The 27,394-nt window shown below is 46.2% G+C and overlaps 1 protein-coding gene across 1 annotated transcript in view; it reads right to left on the reverse strand.

The window, feature by feature from the left end:
• LOC121582074 (protein FAM102A) overlaps positions 1 to 27,394 on the reverse strand; it is a 62,138-nt gene that overhangs the window by 9,525 nt on the left and 25,219 nt on the right. Inside the window, exons 3-9 of the mRNA XM_045224969.1 lie at positions 13,748 to 13,868; positions 12,801 to 12,830; positions 6,577 to 6,693; positions 6,151 to 6,197; positions 5,647 to 5,819; positions 5,330 to 5,434; positions 3,061 to 3,295 (exon numbers count right to left, since the gene is read on the reverse strand). Coding sequence (XP_045080904.1) covers positions 3,061 to 3,295; positions 5,330 to 5,434; positions 5,647 to 5,819; positions 6,151 to 6,197; positions 6,577 to 6,693; positions 12,801 to 12,830; positions 13,748 to 13,868 — 828 coding nt within the window. The remainder of the gene's footprint in view (positions 1 to 3,060; positions 3,296 to 5,329; positions 5,435 to 5,646; positions 5,820 to 6,150; positions 6,198 to 6,576; positions 6,694 to 12,800; positions 12,831 to 13,747; positions 13,869 to 27,394) is intronic.

Below are 27,394 nucleotides of genomic sequence, written 5' to 3' on the forward strand. Positions count from 1 at the left end.
GAACCCGTCCAAAGGACCCCAAGGTCTCGAACCCAGCCACGTCAGGACTTATCCCGGCTCCAGGGGGAGCCAGAAACCAGGCGGGTCCAAGAAGAGTACACCAGGAGGGGGAAACTCGACAGTGTTACCGGTGTGGGGAGATGGGACATATCTCCTGGCAGTGTGGGAAACCAGCCGATGAACCTATGCCCACTGCGGAGTCCTCCAGCTCAGCACCCACACACCGTTTTGCCTCGCTCTTGGGAGTCGTAGATGGCGGCCCAGATCGACCCCCCACCTGCCCGGTAACTGTGAATCACCATGATGTGGAGGCCTTACTGGATTCTGGTAGCCGGGCCACCCTGGTGCGTAAGGATTTGGTGGGCCCAACGTGTCTGACCCCCGGGGAAAGTCCTCCCAGTTTCCTGTGTCCATGGGGACACCAGAGAATACCCCATTACTGAACTTACAATGACCAGCACACGGGGAACCATACACACGACGGCGGGGGTGGTTGATTCCCTCCCCGTCCCTGTCCTAATTGGACGAGACTGCCCAGCCTTTTACCCACTCTGGAGAGAGTCTCAGGAGAGGATAACCCGAGTACCTCGGAAACGGAGAGGCAAGACTCATCCTGGGAAGGCTCCGGTGCAATCCTCCGAGTTACTCACTCCCGCCCGGGCTCTGATAGGGATGGCAGGTGCCCAGACCGACACAGAGACGGAGCTACAGAATCTGGACAAAGAACTGTCTGGTCTGAAGGGGACCGCTGAGAGGTATCGTTTGTTAAAGCAACAGTTAGACATGAAGACAGAAGAGTTAGATATCCTCCAGGCTAAACTCCAACAGAGCTCCTTCCCTAAGCAACAGGAGGAGCTGGAGAGGCTGCGCAGGACCATCGAGGAGTGTGAGGAGACCCTGCGCAGTAGTAAGGAGGTCCAGAAGAAGGCAGAGGAGAAGTACAAGGTGTTGGAGAACAAGATGAAGAATGCGGAGGCAGAGAGAGAGAAGGAACTGAAAGCTGCTCAACAGAAGCTAAACTCTGCTAAAACCAAGGCTGATGCGTTCAGTAAGAAACTCAAGGAGAGACAACAGGAGGCTGAGTCCCTGGTCCTAGAGTTGGAGGAGTTGAAGAGAGAGCAGTCTGGCAAGCACCACGGCAATGCGGACGCCCTCTCCGGCGTGATGCCTTCTTCGCTGCCTTTACCCCGACGAGGACGTCGGTCCCGAGGAGGGGGATGTGTGATGTCACGAGAGGCTGTGTCCTGGAGGGACGTTACATCCCCCTGAGGTGGCTGCAAACCCAGACAGCTATGGCTCCATCTGCTGGTATGGTCGGGAACTCCAACCCTCTATGGCCAATCTTCCCACGCAGCTGAAACAAATGAGGAGCTGATGAGCTGAAGGTTTGGAAGGGAAGAGACAGTCTCCAAGCTGGGCTCTCTGGAGGACAAGAGTGCTGCACGTCCACTTCCATGAGGAATATAAGGATTTGGAGATACTTACCTTTGGGGAATACTCACCTTTGGATATATGCACCTGTGGAAATACGTGTGGGACATTTGGAAGGACGTTTTGCTGGGTTGGCCACTAGCTGCAACGTGGAATACAGTAAGGCTGGGGAAAAGTTATTTGAGCGAGGGAGAGTTATGATTTTGGATGTGGAAGAGACATCCCTGAACTGTTAACCCTTAAGAGCCACCAGAGAACAGAATTGTGTTATAATTTCGTTAGTTTCCCAAGACCTTTAATAAAATCCTTGTTTTGGTTGAACCTGGTCTCCTTGCACTACTTGAGCAATCCCGCTGAAAGCTGTGTAGCCTCTCGTGACATCACAATATATATATAGCTCAATTGGTAGAGCATGGCGCTTGTAACGCCAGGGTAGTGGGTTCGATCCCCGGGACCACCCATACGTAAAAATGTATGCACACATGACTGTAAGTCGCTTTGGATAAAAGCGTCTGCTAAATGGCATATTATTATATTATATACATTGAGTGTACAAAACACTGACAGACTGACCAGGTGAATCCAGGTGAAAGCTATGATCCCTTATTGATGTCACTTGTTAAATCCACTTCAATCAGTGTAGATGAAGGGGAGGAGACAGGTTAAAGACAGATTTCAGAGGGTGATTGGGCAAGACAAAATATTTAACTGCCTTCGAACAGGGTATGGTAGTAAGTGCCAGGCACACCGGTTTGTGTCAAGAACTGCAACGCTGCTGGGTTTTTCACGCTCAACAGTTTCCCGTGTGTATCAAGAATGGTCCACCACCCAAAGGACATCCAGTCAAATTGACACAACCGTCGGAAGCATTGGAATCAACATGGGCCAGCATCCATGTGGAACGCTTTCGACACCTTGTAGAGTCCATGCCCCAACGAATTGAGGCTGTTCTGAGGGCAAAAACGGGTGGTGCAACTCAATATTAGGAAGGTGTTCTTAATGTTTTGTACACTCAGTGTATATGTGTGGTGTGTGTTAATGTGTGTGTGTGTCTGCCTAAGTGTGTGTGTGTCTATGTGTGTGTGTGTGTGTGTGTGTGTGTGTCTGTGTGTGTGTTTATATGTCTGTCTGTGTGTGTGTGTGTGTGTGTGTGTGTGTGTGTGTGTGTTTATATGTGTGTCTGTGTGTGTGTGTGTTTATGTAATAATAATAATAATAATAATATGCCATTTAGCAGACGCTTTTATCCAAAGCGACTTACAGTCATGCGTGCATACATTTTTGTGTATGGGTGGTCCCGGGGATCGAACCCACTACCTTGGTGTTACAAGCGCCGTGCTCTACCAGCTGAGCTACAGAGGACCACCACATATGTGTGTGTGTGTTTATATGTGTATGTGTGTGTGTGTTTATATGTGTGTGTGTGTGTGTGTGTGTGTTTATATGTGTGTGTGTGTGTGTGTTTAAATGTGTGTGTGTTTATATATGTGTGTGTGTGTGTGTTTATTTGTGTGTGTGTTTATATATGTGTGTGTGTGTGTGTTTATATATATGTGTGTGTGTGTGTGTGTTTATATGTGTGTGTGTGTGTATGTGTGTGTGTGTGTGTGTGTGTGTGCTGTAGCTTGCCTGGAGGGTCTGTTGGAGAGCAGGATGGGCCGTGGGGGCCGTGGGGGTCTCTCACACTTGGTGCCCGGCTCTCCGGTTGTCTGGGGGTCTGCTGCAAGGGGGTGGAGGTGGGTGAGGGCGTGGGGGGTCTGGGTGGGGGTGGCCAGGCCCCCGGAGGTGCTACTACTGGTGGAAGCATTACGGCGGTGTGTGAGGTCTGTTAGGCTGGAGGAGCGAGAGTGCTCTGTGCTGTACCCTGGAGGAAAGGGGAGGAGGGGAAGACATACAGTGGGGGAAAAAGTATTTAGTCAGCCACCAATTGTGCAAGTTCTCCCACTTAAAAAGATGAGAGAGGCCTGTAATTTTCATCATAGGTACACGTCAACTATGACAGACAAATTGAGGATTTTTTTTCTCCAGAAAATCACATTGTAGGATTTTTAATGAATTTATTTGCAAATTATGGTGGAAAATAAGTATTTGGTCACCTACAAACAAGCAAAATGTCTGGCTCTCACAGACCTGTAACTTCTTCTTTAAGAGGCTCCTCTGTCCTCCACTCGGTACCTGTATTAATGGCACCTGTTTGAACTTGTTATCAGTATATAAGACACCTGTCCACAACCTCAAACAGTCACACTCCAAACTCCACTATGGCCAAGACCAAAGAGCTGTCAAAGGACACCAGAAACAAAATTGTAGACCTGCACCAGGCTGGGAAGTCTGAATCTGCAATAGGTAAGCAGCTTGGTTTGAAGAAATCAACTGTGGGAGCAATTATTAGGAAATGGAAGACATACAAGACCACTGATAATCTCCCTCGATCTGGGGATCCACGCAAGATCTCACCCCGTGGGGTCAAAATTATCACAAGAACGGTGAGCAAAAATCCCAGAACCACACGGGGGGACCTAGTGAATGACCTGCAGAGAGCTGGGACCAAAGTAACAAAGCCTACCATCAGTAACACACTACGCCGCCAGGGACTCAAATCCTGCAGTGCCAGACGTGTCCCCCTGCTTAAGCCAGTACATGTCCAGGCCCGTCTGAAGTTTGCTAGAGTGCATTTGGATGATCCAGAAGAGGATTGGGAGAATGTCATATGGTCAGATGAAACCAAAATATAACTTTTTGGTAAAAACTCAACTCGTCGTGTTTTGAGGACAAAGAATGCTGAGTTGCATCCAAAGAACACCATACCTACTGTGACGCATGGGGGTGGAAACATCATGCTTTGAGGCTGTTTTTCTGCAAAGGGACCAGGACGACTGATCCGTGTAATGGAAAGAATGAATGGGGCCATGTATCGTGAGATTTTGAGTGAAAACCTCCTTCCATCAGCAAGGGCATTGAAGATGAAACGTGGCTGGGTCTTTCAGCATGACAATGATCCCAAACACACCGCCCGGGCAATGAAGGAGTGGCTTCGTAAGAAGCATTTCAAGGTCCTGGAGTGGCCTAGCCAGTCTCCAGATCTCAACCCCATAGAAAATCTTTGGAGGGAGTTGAAAGTCTGTGTTGCCCAGCGACAGCCCCAAAACATCACTGCTCTAGAGGAGATCTGCATAGAGGAATGGGCCAAAATACCAGCAACAGTGTGTGAAAACCTTGTGAAGACTTACAGAAAACGTTTGACCTGTGTCATTGCCAACAAAGGGTATATAACAAAGTATTGAGAAACTTTTGTTATTGACCAAATACTTATTTTCCACCATAATTTGCAAATAAATTCATTAAAAATCCTACAATGTGATTTTCTGGAAAAAAAATTCTCATTTTGTCTGTCATAGTTGACGTGTACCTATGATGAAAATTACAGGCCTCTCTCATCTTTTTAAGTGGGAGAACTTGCACAATTGGTGGCTGACTAAATACTTTTTTCCCCACTGTACATTAGACACACACACACAGGGTTGTCATATAACCCCATGCCAGACTTGATATTATTTATCCATAATTCTCCTCCCCCGTCATGAAATCATGAAATCTTTTAGATCAAATCACTTGAACCAAATTGAGTTTGTCCAGGGCTAAGATGTCATCTATGGGCGAATGGAGACCATGACTTGAGTAGCTATGGCCCCGTGCCAAAATGCTCCAGTGCGAAGTTTCCTCTAGGTACAGATCTAGGATCAGCTTCCCCTCCCCCAAACCTAACCTTAACCATTAGTGGGGAAATGCTAAACAGACCCAAGATCAGCACCTAGGGGCAGCTTCACTCTTCACCTACACAATTGATATTATTTATACACAATAGCACAACATGGCAATACAAAAGAGGCTGACTGACCTGATATCTTGCTCTGCTGGCTGGCATAGCTGGAGTTCCGGGAGTGTCCTATGTGGAAGACCTCATCTGGGCTGGACAGGCTCTGCTCCAACTGCTCGGGTAGACCTGGAGCCACAACACAACACACAGGATGATGTTAGCTTTCTGTGGCACGGAATTACACTTTTTCACAAAATACACAGTAGCATGTTACAAACGGTGCCCCATATAGACAACATAGGAGTCAACTTATTGAAATGACAATCAAACGATTAAATAGATACAAATAAATAATGTGTCAACAGTCAGCTGTGATTGGCTGTGATAGTATGTCGTACCAGAGTTGAGGGGAGCTGAGGGGAGTCTGGGTTTGAGGGGCCGTCCTGATGATGTCCTGATAACGCCCCCTGGGGGAGGGTTAGAGTTGGCATCGGTGCCCTCGCCTTTACAGTCCAGCTGCAGGGAGGGGTCCTGGCCCGGGATCGAGATGGACTTGGCCGTGCTGGGGGGCCTACAAGGTCAAAGGTCATTGTGTAATTAAGTTCAAAGTAAGCATTGAAAACACAGATTAATGAAGTCATATTTGATCATATCTGTCACAGAAGAACTAAAAAACCAAGGGTACTAAGAGAATGAAAAATACTTAGTTGACAAAGGTTAAGAAAACCAAAGTTTGGATGAGAGTGAGAGGAGGAAATCTTGTAGAACTAGATCAGTGGTCAGAGTGTCTATGAGTGTTCCTTGTAGGGACTATATTTTAGACTCTATTAAATGGTCATTTTAGAGAACTACGTTGATGGTATACATTTTGGCCTAGAGGTGGCGCCAGAGGTCCAACTCACGTTTTGAAGCAGGGATCCCCCGACAAAAGTGTAATTCCAATAGTAACCTAGAAAAAAATTATAATAACATTATCATCATCAACATAATCACCATCAACATCATTGTATATAAACACTGCAGCCGTTGTAGTATAAGAACTACTGTTCACTTCCTCAGTGTAATGAGTAAGCTATATAAAAGAGTCAGGTTAGAAACAAGCCAAGAGAGGGGCACCTGGCAATATCATTCTATTCATCCATCAGAAAACCATTTAGGGGCCCTGCATATACCTATCCAATGCCTAGTGGGAAGGCGAACCATTTATTCAACCTGAACAATTCCTGAACAAGTCTCAACATGGTCTTGCTCTCTGTGTTTCGCCACCACGTGTACAAAGGACACATCGATAAGCTCATGTGAATGTGTGAGTTTGTGTGTGTGGTTACCTTGAGAATGGAGTTGTCCTGTCTAGTGTTCTTGGTGTCGTAACCCTCGAGGATACAGCAGCGCACAGTGGAGCCTGAGCCAGCAAACTCCGCCATGTTGAGGTCAGCAAAGCCCAGCTGGAGGGAGAGAGATGAGGAAGAGAGAGAGACAGAGAGAGAGAGAGACAGAGAGAGATAGAGAGAGCGAGAGAGAGAGAGAGAGAGAGAGAGAGAGAGAGAGAGAGAGAGAGAGAGAGAGAGAGAGAGAGAGAGAGAGAGAGAGAGCGAGACAGAGAGAGAGAGAGAGAGAGACAGAGAGAGGGAGACAGAGAGAGAGACAGAGAGAGTGACAGAGAGAGAGAGAGAGAGAGAAAGAGAGAGAGACAGAGAGAGGGAGACAGAGAGAGAGAGAGAGAGAGAGAGAGAGAGAGAGAGAGAGAGAGAGAAAGAGAGAGAGAGACAGAGAGACAGACAGACAGAGAGAAAGAGACAGAGAGAGAGAGAGAGAGAGAGAGAGAGAGCAAGAGAGAGAGAGAGACAGAGAGAGACAGAGAGCGAGACAGAGAGAGCGAGAGAGAGACAGAGAGAGAGACAGAGAGAGACAGAGAGATGATGACGTTAACAAATTGGATTTATGAAAACTGGGTACCATTGTAATAAGGCTTTTCCCTGGTCATGTTGTATTTAGGCATGTTTCATTTCAGTGTAGATGGTTTCAAATCAAATCAAATCAAATCAAATTTTATTGGTCACATGCGCCGAATACAACAGGTGCAGACATTACAGTGAAATGCTTACTTACAGCCCTTAACCAACAGTGCATTTATTTTTAACAAAAAAAGTGTTGAGAAAAAAAAGAGCAGAAGTAAAATAAAATAACAGTAGGGAGGCTATATATACAGGGGGGTACCGGTGCAGAGTCAATGTGCGGGGGCACCGGCTAGTTGAGGTAGTTGAAGTAATATGTACATGTGGGTAGAGTTAAAGTGACTATGCATAAATAATTAACAGAGTAGCAGCAACGTAAAAAGGATGGGGTGGGGGGCAGTGCAAATAGTCCGGGTAGCCATGATTAGCTGTTCAGGAGTCTTATGGCTTGGGGGTAGAAGCTGTTGAGAAGTCTTTTGGACCTAGACTTGGCACTCCGGTACCGCTTGCCGTGCGGTAGCAGAGAGAACAGTCTATGACTAGGGTGGCTGGAGTCTTTGACAATTTTGAGGGCCTTCCTCTGACACCGCCTGGTATAGAGGTCCTGGATGGCAGGAAGCTTGGCCCCAGTGATGTACTGGGCCGTACGCACTACCCTCTGTAGTGCCTTGCGGTCGGAGGCCAAGCAGTTGCCATACCAGGCGGTGATGCAACCAGTCAGGATGCTCTCGATTCAAACTAGCTACGGAGACAAGCGCACACACGTCATGCATTTCTATAAGCATGGAGTGTATGCTCGCTTTCAGCGTGACATTTCAGTCTTTCTAATTTACTGGGGGTAAGTGAGCGAGGGGGTTAACACACACACCCCCCACCCCCCAATGTGCCATTACATAATTATTCGCATGTGAGGCTGGCGAGGTCACCCAACCGTAAAGACTCTCACTCCATTAGGGCCAACTAAGGTCCCTCACCTACTGTATGTCTCTCAGTCTCCTTCACTTTTCTCTCTCTCGCCCCATATCCTGCTATTCTCTCTCCCTCTTTCTCTCGCTATTGTCTCTCCCCCTTTCTCCTCTCTCCCCTCTCATTACCACCGCCCCATCTCTATCCCTTTATTCACCCCTTCTTTGTTCTCTCTCTGCCTCCAGCCATCTGGAAGAACACAGATATACCATAACATAATATGTGACCAGCCAGTGAAACCATTGCTGACCAGGTATGGTGCTGTTGTACCCTTGGTTCAACTAAGAGACAATTACAGCAGGATTTCAATAGCATATTTTTTCCTTACAGTTGTTGTCTTCTGTATAAATTAGTTTAGCGTTCAGGAATCCACTCACTCAATTCTCACTCAAATCTTAATCAATCTCCAAACTGCTCCAGAAAGTGTTCCAGAGGTCTTTATAATAATATACATCTATAATAATAATGATATATTTACTTAAAGGGATGTTCCACTTCAAAGATCAAATTCAAATCAAAGTTTATTTGTCACGTACACAGATTAGCAGATGTTAAAGCAGGTGCAGCGAAATGCTTGTGTTTCTAGCTCCAGCAGTGCAGTCAATGTCTAACAGTACCTTTCTAGAAACAAGGTCTGTCGGCGCATTCTTGTAAGCTTATATACAAAATGGCTGGGTCACTAAATGCAGCTCCAAACATTGTGACATCTTTCACAACAATTACACAGACAAACTCAACCTTGGGTAAACATGACAGTGACTTTTTTTAGCTGTTTCCCTGACAACATAGAGCCTTTGAAGTCATGTGACTCTCTCTCCCGTGACATAATTATGCAATTAAGGCATCATGGTCGCTTATGAGACTACATCAGACATTGTTAAACCAGAAACCAGTATAGAAACTTAATTGGAGGTCCTTTTCTGGGTCTTAGTTCTATAGTGTAAGATAACTCAAACCCTGTCTATTAAAGACATGTATTTGTGTTGTTAGAAGTCATAGCTTGACAGAAGATGTTATTACTGGTAATGGCATGCTTATTATGACAGTGTAAAGTTGTCTTTCTGACAGGCAAATACCGTGGGTGGGTGGCAGCAAAGCTCATCAGTTAAACATATGTCAACGTTTTTCCACTTTACACATTGTCAGTAATGGTCATTATTGTTACAGGTAAGGGTGAGTCACTCCTGTTTGAGGACAAATTTGGTGACCAAGTGACCCCTGGGAAAGACCATTGGTAGATAATAAAGTTTCTAGCAAAAAGCAGCTTTAGAACTAGAGAGGGGGCTTAATGCACTCACTCACACACACACTCACAATCTTTTTTGTCACAGCAACATGGTCAAGGCACCATATGATTGTGTCGGTTGTGGTTCGGCTGACTAACGGTTAACAGTAAAATAATTGCAATGTTTTCCCTTTTCTTTTTTATATCCCCAGACTTCTGCTTTCGGGGGCTATAATCAAACCGTCTCGCCGGTCATCTAAACTGTGAGTCACACTAGAATCGACTTATTATCCTACTCCTTCCTTTAATGTGGAAGCACATTGTTCAAAGCACATCAGAAACATTGTCTTATTCTATCCATTTTCATTCACAAACTGTAAGCTTAGTCCCTTCCCACAGCCACTCTATCTCTGACAGACACTGGGGTGGAGTGCCATGTGTCTGGCACGCTAGACTGTTAGTTAGTTGGGCAGACATCGGCCTGTACTACTGAGAGGAAGAAGGACTGGACAAACACATCAGAACACAGAGAACTAGTAGTCCTTTTCTATAGTACTTCCTCTTGTCCCTCTGTCCCTCTGTGTCAAACTCCTACAGGCCCGGAGAGGTCAAAGACCTCCTATCCTCCCATGCCACATGCCACATGTCCTCTCTCTGTCTCTGTCTCTGTCTCTCACTTTCTCTCCCTCTCTTTCGGCTGACTCAGCGGACATTCCGGTGCAGTGCCTTCTTCCCGGATGAACGGGATCAGCAAATATGGAGGAAACGAGGGGGACAGGGAAGCCCAATGCTAACATCCATCCAGCCTTAACACACAGACACAGGCAGGCAGAGAGGCAGGCACATACAGACACACACACAGACAAACACACACACACCACACCACACACACACAAACACACACACACACTTCCTCCTCTAATGGGTGACCATGTCGTCACAATTTCCTCTTCCATAAAGAAACTGGTGTCATAAAGACTTGAAGGCCACCAGTCACACGCCTTGTCAATAATCAGCACTAGAATCATTAGAATCATGTTTGGCCCTGTCTCTTCACACAATAAGTGCTTCATAGTTCCCTTGCACTGTTATCCACATCAAAAAGGACCATCTGTTTCCCAACATAACCTTGTGTGGCAACAGACTAAATGCAGAACTTCTTCTAAGGCACAAGTATACACACGATGAAGAGGCTATTACCATGTGTCAATAATTTCTAGAAACCCAAAGGACCTATAGTACAATGTTTTGTTTACAAGCAAGCATAAAGTTCCAGTGATGCACGCGCATCCCAGCACCAAAAGGCTCTGTAGCAGGATAGTCATTCTTCAATTACGTTGGCATTTGGGCATGGCATTTGGGCATGGCATTTTGGACTTCATAATTATTAAAAAACATTTTTTGGGGGGGGGTACATCTTCCCATTCTAAATCAACTAATATGGTAGCTTAATGACTTAAAAATGTTTTTACCATAATGATAACATTGTGCCAGCAGTAGCAGTAGTAACACCAATGATGATTATACCAATGAGACATTTTTGATTAATTAGATTATTTTAAAATGGAGGCCACAAATGCTCAAATCTAAGGTCATCAATCCTTTAAAAAAACATTTACTAAAGTGATATGATTAATTATTTTGCTCACAATGTAATTTCCCTTCATTTAAATGGACTAACACCAAGTGACACTTTGGATTTAGACATCAAATTATCTATGGAATCCTCAAATTTATGACATACTAAAAGGTGTGATTACCTAATCCTTATAGACCCCTCCCATGATAACAGTTTGCCACTGGAGAGAATGCTCAATGCCCTTGTAAATGTTTGTAATTTGTTATTTTCAAAGCAGTAACACCAATAACATAAAACGGAGGGACACACATTATACTAATAAATACAAATAGTTGTTTTATTAATAGCCTTTGTTATTTTTTATCAATACAGTATATTAAATATGTTTGTTCACTTTCTAGCATTCAAAATAATAGATATCTCTAAATCCCCAAAACATGTCACTACACCTCTACATATCACTACTGGGACAAGACAATTTGCTTACCCTAAGCACTTTAAACAATGCATAAACATAAGGTTTTGCAGTATAAAGGACTTGCATTATGTTTTATTATTGATAAACAGTTCAACATAAACAAAAACATGTATGATCTGTAACAATTTGTCATTTTAAAGTGTTTTTCATGGCTGCAAAGGCAAGGGATGCAAATGCCACCGCAATTCAAGAACGACTCTAACGCTAATGCTAACGTGAGTGATTACCATGAAAAGACGCAAGACTGATGGCTATAGCTATGTTCACAGTATATTAGTATATTATTCTACCAGCTTTATCTAGCTCTATTTATAATATTTTACCTTGCCTCGCTGGCTTGCTAGCTCGATAACCATGTGACTACGTGTTTGTTAACTTGCATGAGCTGCATTTGAAGTTGCATGTGATCGTAGACACGGCTAGGTAAATGAAGAGGTTTCTGATGACGAACTGCGCGCGCAACTTTTCATGACACGTCCGGGAAATGTGTCTATGGTAATGGTCCACCAGGTGACCAATCACTGACTGGGTCACTTGGTAGGTCACACCTAAAAACTTAGGTCAGGGTCACTGAAGAGCTAAAAGTACTTCATACAGTTTACTGTCAACTAGTGGAAACACTATAAACTATAAACACTATGACTGAAAAAGCAATAAGGAAGGAAAAAAGTTGTCCACGTCACTGCACTGTTTTCCCCACCTTCCTCAAAAGTCCCATCCTATGTCACAAGGCTTTGTCACATGTATGTCATACTAGTTGGCTTGAGCTATGGACCCAATTCACTTCAACATGACTCTTACATGACTTTTACCACAGTGGTTTTACCGTTATTGGGGCTTTAAAATGTACTGTATCACACACACACTAACTCATCCGCTCCAGATATACTGTACAAATGGTGTGTGTGTGTGTGTTTTGGTTTTACTATCCTTGTGGGGACCAGAAGACCAGAATAGTAAAACAAGGAAAATTCGGACAAGTGGGAACATTTCGCCGGTCCACACAAGGAAAAAGTATATTTTAGGCTTAGGGGTTAGGTTGAGGGTTAGGGTTCGAATTAGGGTTAGGTTTAGGAGTTAGGGTTAGGTGTTTGTGGTTAGGGTTAAGGTTAGGTTAAGGGTAAGGGTTAGCATTAGAGTTAGGTTTAGGGTTAGGGGTTAGGGAAAATAGGATTCTAAATGGGAATCAATTGTTTGGTCCCCACAAGGATAGTAAAACCACATGTGTGCCAACTGTACAGAAATGCCCAACACGGAAACCAAACAACAGTAGTAGAGGCATGCTGAAAGATGAGATGTCAGGTTGCTAAATGGCATATTATTATTATTATTAGGTTTGTTAGTCTTACCTTTGAAAACGTCTTTCCTCCTTTGAGCTCCTGCAATGACAAGAATAATTGGATGAAATGCATGAGGCACAAACACTTTCTTTCCTTCTATTATTCTATATAAAGTTAAGCAGCTAGAATTCATATTTCAAGTGAATTCTAACATGAGGAGACTAAATACAATAAAGGATTATAAATGATCATGTTAAGCTTGTCATGCTGAATAATCTTACAGAATGTGGCTTTAACAGTGAGCACTTGTATGCTACACTGTTGGAATCATAGTGTCCCCTCTCCCTACAGATGAACTGATCTGAGATCTGAGGATCTGAGTAGCAGATATGCAGCTGTGTGATTATAGCCATGCCCTGATCTCCAGTCAGCCGTTACTGATACATGAAAGGGAATTGTTTCACAATCCCCATATTTACTGATACCATGGTAACGGGAGGAGTACTATAGCTAGCATTGTAAACAACAAGCAACAAAAGAGTCCATAGAAAGATCTAAGCTGTCTGCAACAGTGTGTAGACTTGGGAATGCGAACTAAGGGAACTAATCATATTTCAGACATTGAAATAAACCTGCCAAGGTTGATCCAGTGTGTAGGTGTGTGAAAGGTGTAGGAAGGTCTCATTCATTTACATCAGAGTTAGAGGTAAAAGGTTAGGGAGAACGCTTACATTAACACAGTATGCCTTATACAGGAGTAATTATAGATTAATTACCTTGTATCAGGTAATAATGTAACTATGAAGCACTTTTGAGGCAGAGCGAGAGCTTGGGCAAAAAAGCCTATGCAGTGAGAAGAAGTTGCCCAAAACAATATAATATTTTTAAAAGACAGGACACAGGGCAACTTTTTCTCACTGAGTTGGTTGTTTTTCCCTAAGAAAATGTCACCTGTACAGTATCATTATTAGGCAGCGTAAAAGACTGTAGCAGGGGTTGATGGGAGATGTAGTTACCTTGCGTACAGAGACCCTGCAGATGCAAGGGTCCAGGACTCCAGTGGTGGGACTGGCACTCATCTTACAGATGAAGGAGAACTTCTTCTTCCAACGAACACAGTTCTGTTGGACCTCCTCCCTACAGACAAAGAGAGAGAGAGAGAGAGAGAGAGAGAGAGGGGTGATGGTTAAGGTCATTCATCATCATCAATAAAAAATGTTGGTCATTATAATTGACATTATTGAAGTCATCATCACTACCATCAACATTATAATTCTCCTGATTACTATATTTATCATCATCATTGTTATCCTCATCATCTTCATCATCCTCACCATCAACATTATCATCATCAATAATTATTCTTATACCATTATCATGAGCAATATTATCAGTTTCTGGAGCTGTGTTTCTGGCAACCCTCTGGCCAAAGCTTACTGTGCAGTACTTAATCAGGACCCAAGGCCAAAAGCACAGCAAATGAAAACCACCTGCTTTGCTGTTGTAAAGGGACTATAACACACTTTGGATACATTATCTTACCAAATATAGAGTCCTGCTGCGTGGAAAGCCCCTTACTTTTAATGTTTAATGCCACTGCCTCCAGTGGCTAAGTAAAGATTGAAACCTAAAGTCGGATTCCACACAACTTAAAGTGTGTGCGTGTCTGCCTGCAGCCATTTCTGTAACTGTTCAGGTGTGTCTCTGGTCACTAAGTGAGCTTTTACGTAACTAAACGCCTCGGGCCCAGGGTTTCTAAGAATCCTTTTCCCACTCTCTCTCTCTCTCTCTCTCTCTCTCTCTCTCTCTCTCTCTCTCTCTCTCTCTCTCTCTGTCTCTCCTTCCCTCTCTCGCTAATGTCCTTCCATTCCTGTTGAGCCATGCCCACACACAAACAGCTACAGTCAGAGTCAACAGTGTAGAGAGGCAGCCAGCCGGTGGAAAATTACTGCATTGTAGTCTTGCCTCAATGCCCATCAGTTTGTACAGGGGCCTTGAGAATGCCAGAGGACAGTGGCTGCGTTCCAATACTCTTAAATGGCCTCCTTTCTTTTATGATCTCTTTATCACGAGTGATGTGAAACAACTGGATAGGTTGAAACAATGTTGCTTTCATCTGCCAAGAGGAGACGAGGGCTGTGTTCCGAATCGGGTACCACCTGTTTAGTACTTGCATACTGCATAAGTATGCACTTTCTCAACTAATGCTACTACAAGTACATACTACTTTGAATACTATTTAGCATGTTAGCATTTAGTTTTTCTGCAAACAATAATGAGTCGTTAGATCGTCCCTGGGACGTCACGAAATGGTTACCTAAAGTTGTCAGGATGTTGTGTCATGGTCCCCTGGAGGTTTTGTCTAGCTCCCGCCTGGTCCCAGGGATGTCCCCGAGGACATTTTTAAGACGTTGTGTCATGGTCCCCTGGAGGTTTTGTCTAGTTCCTGGTTTGTCCTGGGGACGTCCCCGAGGATGTTTTTAGGACCCAGAGAACGTTCCCTTGGGACCATCACACGATGTCTTAAGGACTAGTAAAATGAAAGTCCTGAGAACGTCCTAAAAAGGTCCTGACATGGTCCTGACCTGGTCCTCAGTGATGTCCTGAAAACGTACAGGGAACTAGACAAAGGTCCCCCAGAGAACGTTCCATTGGGACCATCTCGCGACGTTTTCAGTGGGATAACGTCGCACCAAAACGTAGTATATCTTTTTTGCTAGCCCTTATTCTTCCCTTTAATGATGGGATATAAAACTTTTTTTAAAACACTTCCTGGATAGTGTGCAACTGTCTCATACAAATTTTTCCGGCAAATGTGCCGTGTATTTCTCAGAACAGTTCACACTCTTTCTATTCCCAGAAGAACCATGGAGGTCAGATAAGTCTCCGCCCTCAGCCGTCAATCTCAGCTGTCAATCACAAATCAATCTGTTCCCCAGTGAATCAGATGCTGAGATAGAGGGCGAGCTGCTGAGATTGCCCTCTGCCTTGTGCTATGCCAGCTTGGGCAGTAAAGATGTTATGCCGAGGTGATCTATTGCTCCCGCTCTCTTTTTCTCTCATTCTCTCCATCTGAGTCACTGCAGCAGAATAGTGAAAGTGGGTCAGTGTGTCCTTTTCTCTCTCCACACACACACACACACAAACACACACACACACAAACACACATACAGTACACACATGCAACCTTAGGCAGACTGTAGTGCCCAGTTTATATTATGCTCTTTGAGAGAGAGAGAGAGAGAGAGAGAGAGAGAGAGAGAGAGAGAGAGAGAGAGAGAGAGACAGAGACAGAGACAGAGACAGAGAGAGATAGAGAGAGACAGAGACAGAGACAGAGACAGAGACAGAGACAGAGACAGAGACAGAGACAGAGACAGAGAGAGAGAGAGAGAGAGAGAGAGAGAGAGAGAGAGAGAGAGAGAGAGACAGAGAGAGAGAGAGAGAGAGAGAGAGAGAGAGAGAGAGAGAGAGAGAAAGACAGAGAGAGAGAAAGAGAGAGAGGGAGAGAGAGAGAGACAGAGCGAGAGATAGAGAGAGAGAGAGAGAGAGAGAGAGTGTCATCCTAGGCTATAGGATGACAAGCTTAATCTAGATCCATATGTGATCCTTTAGTCATGCTTCACATATTAACAATATGCTTAAACAGCCTCAGAAATCACTCATAGGCAAATGCCATACTTGATGCAAGGTGACAAAGCATGATACAGTACTTCCTACACCAGAGGAGTGAAAGAGTGCACACTTCAGCGATAACGATAAGGTAGAGAAACGGAACAGGGTTTCTGTCATCACTTGGAGCTTCCTTCCTTCTTCCTGCTGGCTAGGGTTGGATCCTCAGTGTTTATACACTCCTGGTGAGATCCAGCTGGATCATGATTCACAGAGAGGGAGAGAGGGAGGGAGAGAGAGAGAGAGAGAGAGAGAGAGAGAGAGAGAGAGAGAGAGAGAGAGAGAGAGAGAGAGAGAGAGAGAGAGAGAGAGAGAGAGAGAGAGAGAGAGAGAGAGAGAGAGAGAGAGAGAGAGAGAGAGAGACAAAGAAAGAAAGAGAGACATAGAGAGAGAGAGAGCAAGATCAAGATCGAGAGAGCGAGAGCGAGAGAGGACAGAAATAACTGACACCCACTCTGCAGATCAACCTTTGAACACAGACTGTCATCCCAGTCATAAGACATGTTGTTATGGGGACGAGGTGCAGCAGGACATGTTGTTATAGGGACGGGGTACAGCAGGACATGTTGTTATGGGGACGGGGTGCAGCAGGACATGTTGTTATGGGGACGGGGTGCAGCAGGACATGTTGTTATGGGGACGGGCTGCAGCAGGACATGTTGTTATGGGGACGGGGTGCAGCAGGACATGTTGTTATGGAGACGGGGTGCAGCAGGACATGTTGTTATGGGGACTGGGTGCAGCAGGGCATGTTGTTATGGGGACGGGGTGCAGCAGGACATGTTGTTATGGGGACGGGGTGCAGCAGGACATGTTGTTATGGGGACGGGGGTGCAGCAGGGCATGTTGTTATGGGGACGGGGTACAGCAGGGCATGTTGTTATGGGGACGGGGTGCAGCAGGACATGTTGTTATGGGGGACGGGGTGCAGCAGGACATGTTGTTATGGGGGACGGGGTGCAGCAGGACATGTTGTTATGGGGGACGGGGTGCAGCAGGACATGTTGTTATGGGGACGGGGTGCAGCAGGGCATGTTGTTATGGGGACGGGGTGCAGCAGGACATGTTGTTATGGGGACGGGGTGCAGCAGGACTTGTTGTTATGGGGACGGGGTGCAGCAGGACATGTTGTTATGGGGACGGGGTGCAGCAGGACATGTTGTTATGGGGACGGGGTGCAGCAGGGCATGTTGTTATGGGGACAGGGTGCAGCAGGACATGTTGTTATGGGGACGGGGTGCAGCAGGACATGTTGTTATGGGGACGGGGTGCAGCAGGACATGTTGTTATGGGGACGGGGTGCAGCAGGACATGTTGTTATGGGGACGGGGTGCAGCAGGGCTATCTAGAGCACTGACTCAAAGCACCTCACTGCAGTCCCTTCAAGACCAAACTGAGCAGCCATGAGAACAAGAAAAATAATATGAGTCAAGTAACGCACATCACAGCATCTATTTCTAAAGGACTCCCCCATGACACTGTGGTTTCATAAACCAGGGAGAAGAGGGTTTCACCTTCTTCTCCAGTCTTGGGTATGTTGTGTTACACAAGTGTCGACTTCACCTATGACTATTAACACACTGATGAGTCAGTGGGTGATTACCGTAATTTTTTTACATTTTACATTTTAGTCGTTTAGCAGAAGCTCTTATCATCTTAAGATAACTAGGTGAGACAACCACATATCACAGTCATAGCGAGTACATTTTTCTTTAACAAAGAAGGTATCAGCAAAGTCAGTGCTTGTAGGAAAAGCCAAGTGCAAATGTTTTTTGTGTGACTGAGATGTCTTATTTAAAGTGGAACTGACAACGTTTTAACTATTTTCCAGATATAAAACAAACAGACTCCCAGTTTATGCTACAAAACCAACTTTATAAGATGTTTTAAAAATAGGTTCTATTTGACTCAAAATTCCATGACGTACAGTAAGGCATTGTTGGCAGAATAGATGGATGCAGTTCAATGCATGATTAATATAATTCACCAATACATTTCTTGGTAGTCACAAACATATTGCTATCAGGTTGTAAATCACAGCTGGCCTGGTACATTGTTGGCTGCCTCCACCCATTCGGGATGCACTGTTTCAGTTTCAATTACTCAATATCTTGGACAAAAACTGACTAATGTAACTAAGGCTGGGAATGTCAATACAATCAAACTAGCAAGGGCAATGATCACAAGTCAGTCATAACTTGGCTAATAGGCTAGAGTATCTATTTATGTAGCTATTTATTTAGCAAGCTAAAAACACAGAGCCTAACGTTAGATAGCTAGCTAGCTGCTGGGAGGATGTCATGTCATTGGAGGAGTGGGTGAGTGACCAACTTTTTCCTCTCATATCGTTTTTTGGTGGCTACAGCTAGAGATGCAGGTGTCATTTGGTTAGCTAGCAAGAAATGTGAATCGCTTTGCTAGCTAGCTAGCTATGCTGAACTTGAGCGATATCCAGTTAGCATATCTCTTGTGTACGTAAATTTACTCTGGCTATATACTCCGATTTCAGAACACTCTTGTCTGAGTGTGCCAGAGCGCTGAATAACTGATGAATTTACGAACGCGCAACACCCGCTGAATATGACCGGTATCAGTAAATGTAGGCAAAATAAGTAATTCAATTGTTGCCAAAATCACAGTTATTCACTAACACTCTAGATAACATGTTAACAGCCTAACCAGCTCTGCTAGGGCAAGTAAAATGGTCAGAGTGAGGTGTTCTCTCATATGTGTCTGGAAGTAGCTAGCAAGCTAGCCAACTTTAGCCAGTTAGCTTGGGTGCTTGACTGCTGTTGTGAGGAACGCTTGGATTAACCCTACTCCTCGGCCAGAGCGTCCAGTGTCAATAGTGCAGTGTGCGCTCTGAATGCTCGGAGAGTGAAACGCTCTGAATTTACGAACAGACAATCTGACAACGCTCTGAATTTACGAATGACCCAGAGCGTACTCTGACACACTGGAGGCAATTTACGAATAAACCATTAGTTCAAATTCAAATGTACTCTTTGAAGAGGTAGGGTTTCAGACATTTTCGGAAGATGGGCAGAGACTCTGCTGTCCTAGCATCAGGGGGAAGTTGGTTCCACCATTGTGGTGGGATGACCAAGAGACCAGAGGTGGCAGAACGGAGTGCTTGGGTTGGGATGTAGAGTTTGAGCATAGCCTGTACTGTGTTTAGTACTGTACAGGGCAGTTAACCAAGTTTATTGACCCCTGTAAACTAGCACCCCCTATGAAACCGACCAAACAATTGGAGGTGTGCAACAAACACAAACACATCACCTTTAGCTAATGAATCTGTCTCCCGAGTGGCACAGTGGTCTAAGGCACTGCATTGCAGTGCTAGCTGTGCCACTAGAGATCCTGGTTCAAATCCAGGCTCTGTCGTAGCCGGCCGCGACCGGGAGACCCATGGGGCAGCGCACAATTGGCCCAGCGTCGTCCAGGGTATAGGAGGGAATGGCCGGCAGGGATGTAACTCAGTTGGTAGAGCATGGCATTTGCAACGCCAGGGTTGTGGGTTTGATTCCCACGGGGGGCCAGTATATAAAAATAAAAATAATTATAAAATACTAATGTATGCACTCACTAACTGTAAGTCGCTCTGGATAAGAGCGTCTGCTAAATGACTAAAAATGTAATATAAATGTAAAATGAATCCTTTCAGATCAGTAGTCATGAATCACAGTAGTTCAGGAAAGGAGGAGGAGAAGAAGACTATTGGTGCTACACTACCAATCTGACAACAACGGTACATCCATACAGAGGCCACACTTTTTATCAGAAAATGTGAACTTTCACTACTCCCTCCATCTATGCCAGAAGTGGCTCAGAACTATACGTTTCTTGTTCATTTATAGTGAGTGAGGTTTTGTGGTCAGCGAGGCCCTTTCCACTTTTGTTGGGGGGGTGTGTGTCTCTCTTGCTCAATCTTCTTCTATTTTCTCTTCCTCTCTTTCTCTTTATTCCGCCTCCTCCCCCAGACAGACAAACAGACAGACAGACAGACAGACACAAACAAAACCAGAAAGAGAGATACCGGAGACAGTGAGCCCAGATGTAAAACATGTTTTTTTGAAAATGCAATTTATCATGAGTCAGTTTTGATGTCATGGTAACAATAAAACATGCACCTGCCTGCGGAGTTTTGTGTATGATGTCACAAACCAACACTGTGATATCACCTGCATCATAAGGAACCAGAGCTTGGAAGGCCATGGAAACAATCAGAAACATTCTAGAATTCCACATCCTAAATTAGCCAGATTCAACATTCCCTTCATAACCACCTAAACCTTCTGAGAAGACCTGTTGTTTTTGAGACACTCTGAAAATCTTTGGAATCGCTACAATGCCAGTGGAATTCAATATGGTTCCGCGTGTTGTGCACTTTGTGCTTGACCAAGAGGATTTTGACTCGGACTATGACTCTGGCTATGAGTCCAACTTTGACTCGGAGGAAGAAGATGGGCCCAGAGAGGTCGGTTGCTTCATCCAGTCTAGACGTCCCCCTGTCCTCCCCTGCTGGTCGTAGAGCCCTAGTGACCAGGAACCATGCTGTTGTCCTGAGGGCTGAGCTGGAACAGGCAGTGCCCCAGGCTAGGCAGGCAGTAGCCCCTGTGGCCCTGGAGGTCAATGCAAAACACTTGTTGTGTGTCTGTTTCTGTGGTATCTGGGGGGGTTGGGAGCAGAGTAAAATACACATTTCCAAGTACTATTCTATTCCATGTCTCTGTAGTGTCGTGGCCTGCTTTAGCAGAGCTGTAGAATCAGCCACTTCTAGCCGCCCTGGAGTCTTTCAGCCAGAGGACACACCCTCCAAGAGGACGAGAGCATCAGAGGTCTGACAGTTTCCTCACCTCTAGAGTGACCACCACCTGTAAGAGGCCCAGGGAGTCTGACCCCTCAACTAATCCAAGCTGCTGCCAGCTGGAGGGCAACCCTCTGAAGAGGAGGAAGTATGAAGAGGACAGTGTGCTAGCCCCAAGTGTGCCCTCGGTCTCGCGGAAAAGGACCCGAGAAGAATCGGACCATAGCCTGGGAACCTCTGAGTCCGATTGCACCGATCCAAAGAGACAGAGGGCCCAGTGAGGAGAGTGACTCGACTCAATTGAAGTCAACCAATCTAAACTAAACTTTAAGTGCTGTTGTTGAGTGTTAAGTGTTGCATTTGTTTATTGCACACAGAGTGAACTTATTTTTTATTAATTAGGCTAATTGAAATTGGAAATAAACAAAAACATTTTTTTTGTCCTTGTGTTCCTTATAACTTAAAATAGGATTTGATGATTGCTCATTGAAAACTGTAAAAGCAATGAATATTCTTGTTACAACACACAGAAACACAAACACACAAATGATTATGAAAAGGTTAGAAAAATCCCAGGCAGCAGTGGGAATAGCAGTGAGGAACGGGGAAGTCTGTAGAGATTAGACACACAATCGCACACACATGCATCCACACACACACACATATACACACACACACACACACACACAAACAGAACAGATCTGCTGACGTGGCCATGCGATCCAGCAGGGCTGCTGCACTCACTGGGGACAAACCAGCTCCCGGAGAGGGGAAAGAGTTGCACACACACACCCACGGACTAACTAACGCACATACACAAATGGGTGAACACACACACATACTTTACCGTTCGCAAGAAAGACCCACACTGCATAGCATAATGTACAGTAAATACCTCTATTAGAGGTCAACAGTACATAGAAACAAATCTTAATGTGCTGTAGAACACAGACACGCTAACAAAAACACACACAGACACGCGTGCACCCAAATACAGATGGAACACATCTGTCTCCAATCTCAGCTGCCAAAATTTAAAAGCTCATGATAGATTCCAGGGAACATCTGAATGGAATGGAGAAAGAGAGAGAGAGAGAGAGATAGAGAAAGAGAGGGGAGAGAGAAAAGGAGAGGGGGAAGAGAGAGGGGGGAGAGAGATGAGGAAGAGAGAGCGAGAGGGGGAAGAGAGAGAGATGGGGTAGAGAGAGGAGGAAGAGATATGGGGAAGAGAGAGAGAGAGAGGGGAGAGAGAGGGGGGAGAGAGAGAGAGGGGAGAGAGATGGGGAAGAGAGGAGAGAGGGGAGGGGAGAGAGAGGGAGGGAGGAGTGAGAGAGGGGGAGAGAGAGGGGGAGGGAGGGGAAGAGAGCGAGAGAGAGAGAGGGAGAGAAAAAAGAGGGGGAGAGATGGGGAAGAGAGGGGGAGGGAGAGAGAGAGGGGGAAAGAGATGGGGAAGAAGTGAGAGGGGGAGGAGAGGGGGTGAGAGAGGGGGAAGAGAGGGAGAGAGAGAGAGAGAGAGAGAGAGAGAGAGAGAGAGAGAGAGAGAGAGAGAGAGAGAGAGAGAGAGAGAGAGAGAGAGAGAGAGAGAGAGAGGGAGAGAGAAAAAGAGGGGGGAGAGATGGGGAGAGAGAGGAGAAGAGAGGGGAGAAGAGAGAGAGAGAGAGAGAGAGAGAAGGGAGAGAGAGGGGAGGAAAGAGGGGAGAGAGGGGAAGAGGGGAAGAGAGAGAGGGGAGAGAGAGAGAGGAGAGAGAGAGAGAGAGAGAGAGAGAGAGAGAGAGAGAGAGAGAGAGAGAGAGAGAGAGAGAGAGAGAGAGAGAGAGAGAGAGAGAGAGAGAGGGAGGGAGGGAGGGAGGGAGGGAGGGAGGGAGGGAGCTAAAGAGAGTGAGTTAGAGAAAGAGAGAGAGAAAGAGAGGGGAGAGATAAAAAGAGAGGGGAGAGAGAGGGGGGAGAGAGATGGTGAAGAGAGGGGAGGGGAGAAGAGATATATATATATATATAGAGAGAGAGAGAGAGAGAGAGAGAGAGAGAGAGAGAGAGAGAGAGAGAGAGAGAGAGAAGAGAGAGAGAGACAGAGAGAGAGAGAGAGGTAGCGAGAGAGAGAGGGAGGGAGAGAGCTAAAGAGAGTGAGAGAGAGAGAAAGAGAGGGGGAAGAGAGAGGGGGGAAAGAGATGGGGAAGAGAGAGAGAGAGGGGGAGAGAGAGGGGAGAGAAAAGAGAGAGAGAGACAGAGAGAGAGAGAGAGGTAGCGAGAGAGAGAGGGAGGGAGAGAGCTAAAGAGAGTGAGAGAGAGAGAAAGAGAGGGGGAAGAGAGAGGGGGAAAGAGATGGGGAAGAGAGAGAGAGAGGGGAGAGAGAGGGGGAGAGAGAGGGGAGAGAGATGGGGAAGAGAGAGAGAGAGGGGGGAGAGAGAGAGAGGGGGGAGAGAGAGGGAAGGGGAGAGCAGAGAGAGAGAGAGAGAGAGAGAGAGAGAGCGAGAGGGAGAGGGAGGAGAGAGCTAAAGAGAGTGAGAGAGAGAAAGAGGAGAGAGAGAGAAAGAGGGGAGAGAGAGAAAGAGAGGGGAGAGAGAAAAAGAGAGGGGAGAGAGATGGGGGAGAGAGATGGGGAAGAGAGAGAGAGGGGGGGGGGGAGAGAGAGAGGGGGAAGAGAGAGAGAGGGGGGAGAGAGAGGGGGAGAGAGATGGGGAAGAGAGAGAGAGAGGGGAGGGAGAGAGAGAGAGAGAGAGAGAGAGAGAGAGAGAGAGAGAGAGAGAGAGAGAGAGAGGGAGGGAGAGAGAGAGAGAGAGGGAGGGAGAGAGGTAAAGAGAGTGAGAGAGAGAAATAGGAGAGAGAGAGAAAGACGGGAGAGAGAGAAAGAGAGAGAAAGAGAGGGGAGAGAGAGGGGGGAGAGAGAGAGAAAGACGGGAGAGAGAGGGGGGAGAGAGATGGGGAGAGAGAGGGGGGAGAGAGATGGGGAAGAGAGAGGGAGAGGGGGAGGGGAGAGAGAGAGGGGGAGATAAAGGGGAGAGAGATGGGGAGGGAGGGAGAGAACTAAAGAGAGTGAGAGAGAGAAAGAGGAGAGAGAGAGAAAGAGGGGAGAGAGAGAAGAGTGAGGGAGTGAGGGAGGGAGAGAGAGAGAGGGAGGGAGGGAGAGAACTAAAGAGAGTGAGAGAGAGAAAGAGGAGAGAGAGAAAGAGGGGAGAGAGAGAAGAGAGGGGAGAGAGAAAAAGAGAGGGGAGAGAGATGGTGAAGAGAGAGAGAGAGGGGGAGAGAGAGGGGGAGAGCTGGGAAAGAGAAAGGGGGGAGAGAGGAGGGGGGGAGAGGAGGGGGGAGAGAGGGGGAGAGAGAGATGGGGAAGAGGGGGGAGAAGAGAGAGAGAGAGAGAGAGAGAGAGAGAGAGAGAGAGAGAGAGAGAGAGAGAGAGAGAGAGAGAGAGTTAGAGCGAGAGTGAGGGAGAGAGAGAGCTAAAGAGAGTGAGAAAGGGAGAGAAAGAGAGGGGAGAGAGAAAAAGAGAGGGGGGAGAGAGATTGGGAAGAGAGCGAGAGAGAGAGGGGGAGAGAGAGAGAGAGAGAGAGAGAGAGAGAGAGAGAGAGAGAGAGAGAGAGAGAGAGAGAGAGAGAGAGAGAGAGAGAGGGGGAGAGAGAGCGAGAGAGAGGGGGAGAGGGGGGAGAGGGAGGGAGGGAGGGAGAGAGGGAGATAGGGAGAGAGAGAGGAGAGAGAGAGAGAGTGAGAGGGGAAGAGGGGGAGAGAGGGAGGGAGAGAGGGAGGGAGATGGGGAGAGAGAGAGGTAGAGAGAGAGGGAGGGAGAGAGCTAAAGAGAGTGAGAGAGAAAGAGAGAAAAAGAGGGGAGAGAGAGAAAGAGAGGGGAGAGATAGATAGAGAGAGAGTGGGGAGAGAGAGAGAAAGAGGTAGAGAGAGAGGGAGGGAGGGAGAGAGCTAAAGAGAGTGAGAGAGAGAAAGAGGAGAGAGAGAGAAAGAGGGGAGAGAGGGTGGAGAGAGATGGGGAAGAGAGAGAGAGGGGAGGGAGAGAGAGAGGGGGAGAGAGATGGGGAAGAGAGAGAGAGAGGGGTAGGGGAGAGAGAGAGGGGGAGAGAGATGGGGAAGAGAGAGAGAGAGGGGTAGGGGAGAGAGAGAGGGGGAGAGAGAGAGGGGGAGAGATTGTGAAATCTCTAACTACTATCCTCAAGCGTGATTGGAAGAGAACCATGGGGGGGAGGGACGTGAATTAATAATTCAAAGGCTTTCTGTCCATGTTGGAAAACAGGAAAGATAACAGGAACACAGCACACAGTAGTACTGTGGAACAGTGACTCATGTATTTCTTCATGCTTCTGCATCCTTCTGTTCACACAGAACAAAGATGAGTGGTGGATGGAGGGAGAGGTGGAGGGAGTGAAATAAAAATACGTGAAAAGTAGAGGAGCGTGGCCTGTTTCTTTCCCATGCGCCAAAGAAAAATATGTGAAAAGTAGAGGAGCGTGGCCTGTTTCTTTCCCATGCGCCAAAGAAAAATACGTGAAAAGTAGAGGAGCGTGGCCTGTTTCTTTCCCATGCGCCAAAGAAAATACGTGAAAAGTAGAGGAGCGTGGCCTGTTTCTTTCCCATGCGCCAAAGAAAAATATGTGAAAAGTAGAGGAGCGTGGCCTGTTTCTTTCCCATGCGCCAAAGAAAAATACGTGAAAAGTAGAGGAGCGTGGCCTGTTTCTTTCCCATGCGCCAAAGAAAAATACGTGAAAAGTAGAGGAGCGTGGCCTGTTTCTTTCCCATGCGGCAAAGAAAAATACGTGAAAAGTAGAGGAGCGTGGCCTGTTTCTTTCCCATGCGCCAAAGAAAAATACGTGAAAAGTAGAGGAGCGTGGCCTGTTTCTTTCCCATGCGCCAAAGAAAATACGTGAAAAGTAGAGGAGCGTGGCCTGTTTCTTTCCCCATGCGCCAAAGAAAAATACGTGAAAAGTAGAGGATCGTGGCCTGTTTCTTTCCCATGCGCCAAAGAAAAATACGTGAAAAGTAGAGGAGCGTGGCCTGTTTCTTTCCCATGCGGCAAAGAAAAATACGTGAAAAGTAGAGGAGCGTGGCCTGTTTCTTTCCCATGCGCCAAAGAAAAATACGTGAAAAGTAGAGGAGCGTGGCCTGTTTCTTTCCCATGCGCCAAAGAAAAATACGTGAAAAGTAGAGGAGCGTGGCCTGTTTCTTTCCCATGCGCCAAAGAAAAATACGTGAAAAGTAGAGGAGCGTGGCCTGTTTCTTTCCCATGCGCCATTGACCCTCCTCATTTTCTGACAGTTCATTCATATCATGTGGTCCTCTGTAGCTCATCTGGTAGAGCATGGCGCTTGTAACGCCAAGGTAGTGGGTTCGATCCCCGGGACCACCCATACACAAAAATGTATGCACGCATGACTGTAAGTCGCTTTGGATAAAAGCGTCTGCTAAATGGCATATTATTATATAAGTTCTTCCATTTTACAGACGCTCTTATCTAGAGCGACTTACAGGAGCAATTAGGCTTACGTGTCTTGCTCAAGGGCACAGTGACAGATTTTTCACCTAGTCGGCTGGGGATTGAAACCAGCAACCTTTCGGTTACTGGCCCAACGCGCTTAACCACTAGGCTACCTGCTGTCCTCCTGCTCTCTCTCTCTCTCTCTCTCTCTCTCTCTCTCTCTCTCTCTCTCTCTCTCTCTCTCTCTCTCTCTCTCTCTCTCTCTCTCTCTCTCTCCTCCTCTCTCTCCTCTCTCTCTCCTCTCTCTCTCTCTCTCTCTCCTCTCTCTCCTCTCTCTCTCTCTCTCTCTCTCTCTCTCTCTCTCTCTCTCTCTCTCTCTGATAGAGGTCTAGTCTAATAGTCAGAATCACAACAGGGCTAAAATGTATCAAATGTTCCAGTTCGGAAGAGTACTTTTCCAGGAACCACTTCAATTCCAGTTCCAATCTCTACTCCAAATTTCACTGTTGATTGTTATTGTTGGGATCATCTAAACGACTCAGACAGGCGTTCATATACACACAGGGAGAGGAGAGCATGCGCCTTGACACGAGCACCATGCAGGCATGCTAGCTATGTCACTTGAGTAAGTGCTAAAGCATGCTACATAAACACTGCCAGCCACGCACACTGATAGTAACTACTGACAGCACGGTTATAGTGCACTCCTAATCCTGACCTGACTATACCATAAAATACCAGGTGTCAGACACACACACACACACACAC

The sequence above is a fragment of the Coregonus clupeaformis genome, chromosome 15 (assembly GCF_020615455.1).
Source record: "Coregonus clupeaformis isolate EN_2021a chromosome 15, ASM2061545v1, whole genome shotgun sequence".
In the NCBI taxonomy this organism is placed as follows: domain Eukaryota; kingdom Metazoa; phylum Chordata; class Actinopteri; order Salmoniformes; family Salmonidae; genus Coregonus; species Coregonus clupeaformis.